Source organism: Conger conger, chromosome 3, assembly GCF_963514075.1.
Source record: "Conger conger chromosome 3, fConCon1.1, whole genome shotgun sequence".
Taxonomy (NCBI): Eukaryota; Metazoa; Chordata; class Actinopteri; order Anguilliformes; family Congridae; genus Conger; species Conger conger.
Window position 1 is genome coordinate 57260961 of NC_083762.1, and position 11940 is coordinate 57272900.

An 11940-nucleotide genomic window follows, 5' to 3' on the forward strand; every position below is an offset into this window, starting at 1 on the left:
TCACATTACATTCCACATTTTTCACATTACATTCCACTTGCATAATTCAATCACAGTACAATCGTACAATAATAAGTACAATCATTTTCAGGTGTCACATTTATATGCAAATAAATTGTGTTGTACCATTATGTTATGTAGAGTGCTGCTGTACAATTTGCCTGTGTCAATGTAGGTTTCACAGTGAATTAAGGGTAGTGGTAGTATCAGATGCATTTTCCTTTATGACCCAAAGTAGGATAGCCTGGCTTATAGCACACGTGTCTTCCAGTTCCTAAATAGGACCTCCTATAATAAGATTAGTAACCTGGTAACCTGTGCCTGGGCAACCTGATTTAAAGAATCAGTTGACAAGCATTAAAGACCGATGTTGACTGATAATATGATCAGGTTGTTTCATCTCTATTGCTACAGAATATTTATTTTGGAACATTCAGGTAAATTTGAAAAATCTTGGTTTTGTTTTGCATTTGTGATCTACATCCAAATTTCAGTTTGCAACCAAAGCATGAAAGACATGCTATCCCAAGGACAAGTGTGCCTGCGGTGTATGTATGAATCTATTTATTTCAATGCCTGGAGATAAAAACTTGGTTATACTACCACCGTGAGGACAGATTGAGTACAAGTCAGTGACTTACATTGCCATCTTTAATCTAGTTTCCTGAATTATTACAAAGCTCTGCATTTCTTTATGGATTTTCCAAGGAATGTCTGCGCACAAAGGGGGCTATACATATTCTATTCTTTCTCACCCAGTCATCAGTTAATGTGGTGGCTTTTCCAAATTACCTTGCCATTTAATTAACTTGGGACATACTGTGGCAGGAAACCAGTGTATGGTCAAAATACTAATGTTTCATTAATGCTGCCCATTTCGTTATGTGTTGACAAATTGCAAGCATAACTTATTAAATCCTTTATTCTTCTCTCAACTGGATACTATTTTGCTTACCACCAATTGTATCCATTATCATGCAATGCTGAATAGCCTATGACTGTCCAAGACCATGACACGTTACGTTGATCTGTGATGTCGCACCTTTTTATGCATAATGAATCATGACATTGTGAAACTGTCATTAGAAATTTCATGAAATGTTACCATGAAATGAAAAAAAGCTACAAGGAAATGTGCTACAAGGAAAAGTAGTCTTGAATAAAGCAATTTTGAAATAAAACATTCAACTAGACCAGGGGTCGGCAACCCTGGTCCTGGAGAGCCGCAGGGTATGCTGGCTTTCGTCTCCATCTTAAAATAAGCAACCCATTCAGACCCAAGAAACCAGGTGAGGTGAGTTAACTGTCTAATCAACGGCTTTCATTGATCAATTAATGCCAAGTAACAACGAAAGCCAGCACACCCTGCGGCTCTCCAGGACCAGGGTTGCCGACCCCTAAACTAGACATTTAATTAACAATGTTATCGGGAAATTAGTCATTATTTTATGTGCCAACTTATTTCACAATTTGATCCACTGTATCCTGTATATATTCCTGCATTTATTCATGACTATTTTTATCATAAAACCATATTTCATTTTGGCAAAAATGGGATCCTATAGACTGAAAGCTCAGAAGAAAATGATGACTACCACACAAATGATGGAACACTTGAAACTTAAGTTCAGTGGTTTATTTTTTTATTTTTTTTTCCAACATTTTACTTGATCAGCATTGGAGGGGAGGGGGGGTGACTGTATCATACGAATAAACAGCAAACAGGAGCCAGAGGTTAAATGAATTGACAAAATAAAATGAACGGAACTGTTATTTACACAGCGTTTTCATGCTGTCGCATTTCTATCGCCAACCAAATAAAATACTGTCCGATGTTCTTTCAGGTGGACTCCATCTTCTGCAACGCAGGTCGTCTAGGCTGGCTGCTGGTTTGAGGGCCGAAACATATTTTACTATTTGACACTTGGGAAATTCCTCCGTTCCAAACATGGAACAGAGATAAATCCTAGTCCATGACCATTGGAGTCTGTATTGGTAAGAGGCCACAGGTGAGAGATTCCATGCTACCACGTCTGGAAGCGTTACTGTAACAAAGAAGAAAGAAAAAACTTGTTTCAATAAGCTCTGCTGTATCATCAAAGTTTAACCTTTATATTAGGTTTGGGGTTTATTTGACCCCATTCAGTATTTGACACCTCTTAAAAAACAGTTAAGCTTGTTTTAATCTTGAGACTTAATTTGGTGGGATTAAACTGTAAACATGAAATGAACATACGGCTGTATGTTCAAAAGTCCTGTATAAACTTTGCACACAGGTGCTGGGTTAGCCTTACCATCTAGCTGTATAAAATGTAAGTAAATATACAACCTCGATATACAATCTCAGATTTCTTTGTGTTTTGGTGGCACTTTACCATAAAGGTGTCAAAACTTTACTTACATCAGGCTAACATGTTACTCTCAGATATTTTATATTTTATGGATAAAAGGCTAGTCATTCGGGAGACAATAGGAAAGCGACACACAAAATGTTGAAACGTTTTCTATTACAATAATTTTTGTCAATTCGAACTCAAACGTAAAAGCGGTCATAAAATCTTAACATAATATAACGATAAGGAAACATTGATCCTGCATTTTAGTGGAAACCACTAAAGCCAAGACCCCAGGATTGCTAATCTATTATCAACATTTCACATAGACTGTTCGGCACTGTCATTGCATTCCACAATTTACTTAGCTGGGATTTTCAAATTTGCACAAAGCTGGGAAATCACAGATACACTACGTTTGCACAAGCAAATACTCCTGACATTGCTTTCAGACCTCCCTGCTTTCAAGCGAGTGTCAAACCACAATGACATTTGCTCGCTGGGCTGAATGGAAAAGCCATGAAAGGCAGTTTGTCAGGAAAACCTGCGGTGTCGTTGTCGAGACCAGAGCGCGTGGGACTTACACATTTCTCAATCTCCAGGCCGTCCTTGAAGAAAGTCATAAAGGGTGTTATGCCATCTTCACGGAAGTCCAGCAGGCCCACCATGCCTTCTGGGTTCATGGTTTCTCCAGTGAAAAACTGAGAAGTGAAGAAGCATACAAAAAAAGAGGATGGTTTTATATCACAATGTTTTCCACAGAGAGTCAACATAGAGGGCTGCTTACTTAAATGTTCTGTAACACGGTGTTCAATTTTGAAGGGATATTATTCCGTTGGCAACCACTATATTCAGAAAACTGAAGGATCTATTTTACTTTTTCACTGAATTACAATGAATGGTTAAGTTTCGAGACAGTGAGAAAAACGGCATTAGACATCACCCCCTGGGAGGAACAGACTTCTCTTGCTCTCCAAAAGGCTCAAAACCAAACTGCTTTCATCTTTACCTCCAAAGGGGTCCTAAGATCCATGGTTTTCAATCTTTAAACCACAAACCCGCTTAAGCCAATATATTTTCAATGACCCACTACCCTACATATGAACACTCGCAAGCTCAGTATCTAATCCAACCAGTGTTTATGTGTCTGGAAAGTGTTACAAACATGGTCTTTTACTGCCTAATTAAACTGTATATATATTATATACTGTATACTGTATATAAAATATATATTTTCAGATAATATGTCATATTTTAGCATGATGAAACTATATATGAACAACTTAAGTGTCAAAATTTACTGAAAATAAAAATATTTTCTTTCTCCCTGACCCAGAACCACCTCACTCCCATTACATTATTACAGGACCCAGTTTTGGAAACACGCTTTTGAAGTTAGTCATTTTGGCATGGTCGGGCAGGTATTGTCCTGCTTCCTTACCTGCAAGTTCTTAATGTTGCCCATGATCTTCTTGACCACCTCCTGTGCTCCAGTCATGAAGGGCTTCACGCGGTCAGGATTGCTCTCCTCCAGTTTGCCTTTGATTCTGTACAAATGCAGAGGGTCATTCCAACACAGGCCAGGAACAGGAAATACTGGAGTAACAGACACTTTTTTCTACTACATTAAGGAAAGAAGTTGACAGTCATGTGCTATATCCAAGCCTATGTACCAGGCTACTTAGCGCTGGTCCTGGACGACCATGTAGTGTGCTGGTTACGCAGCACTTAATTGGCCTCCAGAACCATGGTTCAAAAGCCCTGCTGAATACTATGTTCATTTAAGGGTCCAGAACACTAAAAGATGGCTCTCAAGGGCCAGCTGAAATGATTTTCTACATGACATTAACCAAACCAGCAATGCATGGAAAGCATGAGAGCCAAGTACAGTTAACCCCCCCCCCCCCCTCTGACTTTGTGGTGGGCCAATTTTAAACAACCTCGTTTACTCCCTAATCCAGTTAAATTAACTTCTTTCATCAGTACCTCTGTGTTACATCCTCTACCCCAGGTGGGCCAATATGAGGTAACCACATCTACCCCTCACCCGACTCAAATCCTCTTCTTTGATATGCGTTGCCTTTGTGTGACTTCCTCTACCCCCTACCTCAGTCCATTTGCCCACACCTTGTGTGTCTCTCACCTTCCCCACCCCCCATCCCCCCAATCTCCTGCGATGTGTTCTTATTCAAGGAAATGACCATTTGGTCCTTTGTTTCATTTGAGGGACAGGGTATTGGAGTTGACATTCTCCCTCATTTGTTGGGTTTCTGTTGATCTGCACTCGGGAAACAGACCCATTAGTTCCTTTAGTATTCAACAACCTATTTTAAAACAAAGACGTACCTGCATTTTCTACTTACAAAAGTACAGAGGGGATAAACTGAACTTCTAAAAATTCCACAGCTACTTGCACTACGGGCCAGTATCAAGGGTATCCGTGGTATACATGGTGGAGGGCCTGTGTAAATGTGGGTATGGTTATTTTGAGGGCTTAGGTTCTGGGAGCAAAAACTCCCAGAACTTTTTTTCAAACATGAAAGTGCTTTTCGGGAATTTCTCAACCTTTGATGGGCATGAAACTCATTGTTGAATCAACACCTCAAAAATAGCAATAACAATGTTGTTTCACTGAAGAAAGGCAAGGGTACAAGTAGAAGTTACATAAACTACCAGTCATGAAGACCTTTGAATTATGAATCATCCAGTCACAGAGCTCCATTTTCTGTTGGTCAGCCATTTTGTTGAGGTAACATCAGAATAGACTGCATGGATGCTGCCTATTTCTTTGATTTCACAGGCTCTGGCCATAGGCTCTGGCCCAGGCTATCACCATAGTAACAGCTCCGTGGCTCATAGGTACTGTAATATGCAGCAGATTTTTTACACTTCAAGTATAAGACTGGTCTGCCATTTGAAAATTTTGTAATACCAAACTAACAAAACACATGATTTACCAGATTTACGTACTCGCAGTCCAAAAAAAGCATGTCCAGCGCAGGACAAAATGTGTACATATTCCAGCCGTGGCAGCTAGTGGTGTTTCAATGAAATGTGAGATGTAATGTTGCGGTTTTGACTATTGCCGGGATGAAATAGGAATGTTGTGTGGGAGGTTCCAGAACATCTTTTATTTCTCGTATGTATTATTTAGCGTAGTTATTTGTATGTCTGGGTGTTTCACAGAAGTGATTTTCTCTTTTTTTGGCAGTCCCTTTACTTCCCTGTTTCTTTTCCCCGATTGTTTTGGAGGATAGTTTTGGAGGACTAAGGACAAAAGCGATTAAAAGAGGGTTATCATTGCATTTAGTCGACTCGTATTTTTTACAAGCTGTTTTTTTTTTTTCTTACGCCAATTACTTACTGTCACTACTGTTGAGCACATTATTTCAGTCACTTCCAACTGCTTCACATGAGATATCGCTTAATTAAAAAAAAAAATGTTCTAAATATTTTCTGTGACAAACACCCAGCCTTAATAATTACTTGGCTGCAATCATTAATTCCTATTTACAATGAATAATCAGTTTGATGATTTCTTGCTCTGGGGGTTGAAATAGTGTGATTTTTGCAAAGATTATTTCAGTGCATCTTTAAAACCTAGATCTGTGTTTCTGTCTTTCGCCTCGCTTTACGAGAGAAATGCTTCCGGAATTCTACGTTGTGTAAAAGCCTTAGCCCCCAGGAAAGGACCTGCTGGGGTTTTGTGATCTACCGTACGTGTTGTCCGCGTGGCGTGAAACAGCAAGACAAACGAGGAGCCTGCTCAGCTAAACGGCTACAGCTCAGCTTAGGGAACATAACATTCGCATTGTCGTACGGGTTTTTCGGGTGGGGTCAGCCGTGTAGCGGACAATCGTGTCCGATCGAACTTAGTGCCAAGAAAGTCTGCCCGCATTGTCCTCCTCCCAGCCCCCGTGTCAACCACAGCCAACTGGCAGGCGATGGTCTCAGTATCTATGAATGTAACGTGGGTGAGCGAATGAGGGTGGGCTGCGGGAGGCAGGCGATTTGGGCGCTTACGCTTTTAGGTATTCTTTGATGTAGATTTTATAGGACTCCTTGGTGAAGCCGGTCTCCTGCAGCTTGTGGTTCAGGATGATGTCGATGCCGCTGATGGTGGTGGAGTCGCAGCCTTCGTCCTGGATGTCGGCCGAGGCGTTCCCGCCGATGAGCGCGTCGTCGATGTCCTCGGTCCTGCTCACCATCTGGAACCCGGGAGAGGAGGGGCCGTGAAACAATCTTTTTTAGACTTCTGAATTCATCCTGCTGCTACCGTCATGAGTTACATCGTCAATAAAGATTAGTGAGCCCGCTCCGGAAGCAGCCATGACGCATCCTTCGCCATGCTTCACAGATGAGCTTGTATGTTTTCGATCATGAGCAGATCCCTCCACACATTGGCCTATCCACTACATTACATTACATTAATGGCATTTGGCAGACGCTCTTATACAGTTGATTAGCCTAAGCAGGCGACAATCCTCCCCTGGAGCAATGCAGGGTTAAGGGCCTTGCTCAAGGGCCCGACGGCTGTGCGGATCTTATAGTGGCTACACTGGGATTAGAACCACCGCCCTTACGTGTCCCAGTCATTTACCTTAAGCACTATGCTACAGGCCGCCCTATATGTCACTTATGGTCTCATCAGTCCGTAAAACTTTGTTTCAGGAGCTCATCTCTGTACTTCTACGCAAATTGTAATCTCGCCTTCCGATTCTTACTACTTACTACTTTTCTAAGCTTCAAAATGGGTTGCTTTTCTCCCAAAGACAGCTCTCTGGTCTTTATGTCGGTTTATCTTTTCGAACACAAATGCTGTTTGTGAAAATTCCATTTACAAAAAAAAACTATGTTATGATATTCATAACTATTTAGTGTTTAACCAATCAATCTAACAGGACACATCTGGGCAACAGGGAACACCTGTCAGTCACACGTTCCAATACTTTTGCTCACCAAACCTGGGTGGTCTGATACAAGGTGATGTAAGTAAGTATGACATGATATGTGATATGTTCTAAGTGGTGATATGTGATATGTTCTAAGTCGTTTAACAAATCTAGATAAAAAAATAGCAGAAAGTAAAAGCTGAAATTCAGATCTGTCATCTCATGTACATCATTTGACCTCAGTGTCTTCAGTGTATAGCAAAAACAAAGGAATTAACCTTGCTGTTCCAATACTTGGAGGGGAGTGTATATGCATGTGGTAATTTAATTGAAGAATTTATACATTCTAAAACGGCATACTCTCAGAACTTCCTTATTATTCACTTTATTACTGTTTTGGTTATTTACTATAAAATATCACTACAATATTATTTTCTGCTGTTCAATTTCAATAGGCTAAATATGTTGATATATATCATATGTATATGATATGGCATTAAGTTCTCCTAAATATCTCTGTATAAAAGCATTGATGTTTCTATTTTGCATGCAGAGTCTTCATGAAACCAAAGCTGCGCTAATGTTTGAGTTAGCTATGAAAGGTTTATGGTTGGTTGTAATCATGGTTTAATAATAGTGTAATTAAAACAAATACTGTCTCTTTTAATTAATTATAAGGCTGCAACAACATTTTATCAGCCCTGATCTGGAACCCCTGTTTTTTCTTCCTGACCTGATCTGAACATTTAGAAAATTGTTGTTGAAGACATGCCAGTGATTCCCAATCCTGTTCCTGGAGAACTTCCATGCTGTTTTCACTCTAACCCTGCCAAAACATGCAGCATGGTGGTGCAGTGGTCAATGCTGTGGTAGGTTTACAATCAATGTCGGTGTACATTGGGTCTGTGGACTGATATAATGTGAGAGGCAATTTCAGAAAGGCAACAGGTTAAGTGCTTTGTGTGTGATTAGCCAAAAGTAAACTGTTGATGCAGACATTTCTCACAAATTTCTCACATTTATCACAAATGGTGTGTTATTAGTTAATCACTATAGCAGCATTTAAAACTAACAGCAAGTAAGTAATAACTCACAGTATCACAGTCAGTGTAGTTGATTTGTCACCTAAAAAGCTTTAAGATTTTTTAAAGGAATTACGTACCTTTCCCTCAACTTCAATCAACATCCCATTGTCACATTCTTTGATTTTATAGATGTCTGAGAACATTTCGTCTCCTGCAAAAAGGAAAAAGTTTACGTTATTTTAAGAGTATGACGATTACCTCACAGCAGAAGCTTCACCGCATCAATTTGGGTACCAGGATTGACAGCGTGCAAAATCGTAACATGGATTTTTACAGCAATACGCCTGACACATTTTTCCGTAACTGGAGATGCCAGTAGCTCAACACCAAAAAACCAGGGACAGGTGTGCTTTCCTAGTTCTCCACATAACTCCAAAGTTACTTTTCCCCTCTAGTATTGAGTTTCAGGATGATTCTGTAGACAGCAGGAGCAACGAGCGCACGGTCAGATTTGTGTACCAAATCCAACAGCAAAGGTGACGTTATGTATCCTCGGCTGGCCAACTTTCATGGGACGTGCGAAAACATTCGCGCCCATGGGTTTTTTCCCTCAAGTGCACTTGACATCGGTTGCAGGCTGTCATAGATAGGCCACCGATAACACGAATATATACTATTTGTAGTCAAGTTTAACCGTTAGAATCATGCCAGTTAAGACGGGTTTTTAAAATCACACGAGTCGGGACGGTAGATGAATACAGACACTGTCGGCGGCATTACATGGTGGAAAATTCGTCACTATGAAAGGGAAGGCATTATGGGAGATTGTGTTTTATCTAAAAACGGAAAGCATTACTTTTTATGAATTGAAACCCCACCATATTCAGAATATAGTATGAAAAATATACTTTGAATCCAGACATTCTCCGCTCCATCTAATAGGTATCAATATACCGGAAGTATCGTTCCCGAAACATCCGCTTTACGACCCTATACTCTTTAAAGATAACGGAACGATACAACGTTATATTCCCAGGCTACTCTAGCGGGCTAACGTTAGCGCACATCATCCATCTATGCAAATTCATTTTCCGCAATGTATGTCCTAGCTAAAGGGTAGCCTTTAGGTATCCAAAACCATAGCTCACAGTAATCTAAATTAATTTAGCAATGTAGTGCACTAAAAGTCATAACTCCAATAATGACATAGCTAACGTTAGCTAGGTGGCTAGCTATCGGCCTGGCTGGAGAACCGGCGAAATGCCGGTATGTTCTAGAAACAGCGATTATCCCACGTTTATTAATTTGATAGCAACACATCGAATAATTCACATTACAGCATATAACATTATTTAATGAGTAATTACGTATGCCTAGATGAGGTAAACGGTACATTTAGGAAAACTGTTATTCGAGAAGCTATTTGCATGCTCCTAGGCCACCCCGTAGGCCTAATGGTAGCTAGCTAGCGAAATAGCTGTATGAAACTAACATTAATATTTGCACACAAATATATTATACGCCAAAAATGGTCATGAAATCAGAATAATAAATTATTTTAGGCTACATTGAAACACTATCTTACCCGAGATGATGTCCTTGTAGATGATCATTTTGTTGGATTTTATTTGAGTTCTCGCAGGCCGGCTCCCTCTCTTATTGCGGACTCAGTAGAAAGGACGGACACAGCATTTCCCTCAAAGTAGCAAGATACTGGCATTGACGTCATATTACGGTTGGCACTACGGAAATTGCTGCCCTCTAGCGGGCATTGGTCCTGACTAGATTTAATCACAGCCCCACTGCGCTTTTGCTCGAGTGGAAATATACGCACACACTGAAATCTCTGTAGTGTAGTCTTCTTCCTAGAGACATTACACCAGGGGTTCCCAAACTTGGTTTGCCTTTTGTTGTTCCAACATGAATGCAATTCCCGAACAAGCTGTTGGTTGTCAGTATTAGACCGTTTTAAGAATTAAGGATGTTGTATCCACTTAATGTCACATTATCTCAGTAACAAATATTGACGTTACAAAGGCACATGCATAGGAACGTTTTAAATTGTTTGAACGTTTGGCATCCCTGGTAGTAAGCAACCACAATAGTTATTGGTGCATTACTTACTCTGTCAATTGGTCTGATCGACTTTTAATGTAGGTACGATACAACACAGACCTTACCCCAAATTGGCTTTATTGTACTCACCACTGATTAACATGTCTCAACCATCATATTCTCTCACATTAAACATTGCATATTTCATTAATCACTTTGAAAATAATATTTCAGGTAACTACATCCACCCCCATTTTAACATTGCTGGTGTTTAAAAAAAACCCTACAGCTTCAGGTATTTTAATACACAAATAATAATACAACATTAATACTAAGATACTTGTAAGAGCCATATGGATTTTAGTCATCCATGCCACCAGGGGGTTCATGTCAATGACCAGGCTGACTACAGGTCATGTGGGGTCATGCAAGTTTATATAGGTAATTGTCAGGGACACCAAGCATCAGACATCGGACGTCAGACCTTCTAAGCCGGCCAACGTTGGGGTATGAGCAGCGCTGACACATGAATGGCCATTCATTGTAAATTGTGTGCACACGTGACAAACCCAATGCATTGGTAGCGACCGTCTTAAAACAAACTTTGCGCGTTAAGACGTGTTGTTTTGTGGCTGGAAATGCACTATTTGTGGACTTAAATAAGCCACTGACTTAAAATAAATATGTCCGAAAATGCGCCGCTTGGCGAACGCACCGCCGAATCCGACACGCGTCCTCATGATGAACTTTCGGTAAAACAGACTGAACTTGGTGTGGGTGCGGAGGTATTACAAACGGACGTTGTGAAAAGACGTGAGGTTAAATTAACATCCAAAGCGTTAACGGAAAAAATAGACAATTTACAAAAGGAAAGAAAGGCTAAATTATATAAATTGCCTAAACTAAAACAAGCTATTGCTGAATTGATACGTGATAAAGAGCATGTAAATGAGGTTAAATGTGCCTTTGAAAAATACATGGTTTTGTGTGATGAAGCAAACCGGGTGCATGTAACTCTTTTGGGGTATTTGCCTACAGCTGAGGCAACCAAACAGGAAATATGGTACCAAGCTAAAATGTTGAATGTCAATGATTTTATTGCTGTTGTGTCTAAATGGTTGACTGAAATTCAATGGTGCCCTGCTGCTGCTCATTCTGGTGACATTAACGTGAAGGAAAAGGAGGATCATGTTAATGGTGATGACAATGATGAAAAGGAGGTTCAGGTTGAAACTGCTGTTAATGGTGGTAATGGTGAAGAGGAGGTTCATGGTGAACCTCATGACAGTATTTCAAATTTTGAGTCGAGGGTCTCCAGTAAATGGTCAAGCGGCAAATCCACCACCTCTTCTGCATGCATTAAAGCAAAGGCAGACAAAGCCGCACTCATGGCTCGTGCTGCTGCTTTAAGGGAGAAACACGCTTTGGAGGAGCAGGAGCATCTTTTAAGGAGGCGAAGGGAGGAGCAGGAGCATCTTTTTAGGAGGAGAAAGGAGCAGCTGGAGCTGGACACTGAATTAGCAGCTACTACTGCTAGGCTAGCAGTACTCCAAGCATGTGGCAGCATTGTTGCATCTAAACAAACGGATGGAATGGAGTCTTACATCAGGAAAAGAGCTAAACCTAAAAGCAAGG

General features: G+C 40.4%; 1 protein-coding gene across 1 annotated transcript; it reads right to left on the minus strand.

The window, feature by feature from the left end:
- Positions 1-1626: 1626 nt before the first annotated feature.
- Positions 1627-9993, minus strand: tpt1 (tumor protein, translationally-controlled 1). Its single transcript, XM_061236495.1, has 6 exons — positions 9836-9993; positions 8388-8461; positions 6357-6541; positions 3775-3880; positions 2918-3034; positions 1627-2045 (listed from the first exon to the last, which is right to left on the minus strand). The coding sequence occupies exons 1-6, from the start codon at positions 9861-9863 to the stop codon at positions 2043-2045; spliced, it is 513 nt and encodes a 170-aa protein (XP_061092479.1). The 5' UTR covers positions 9864-9993; the 3' UTR covers positions 1627-2042.
- Positions 9994-11940: the final 1947 nt, after the last annotated feature.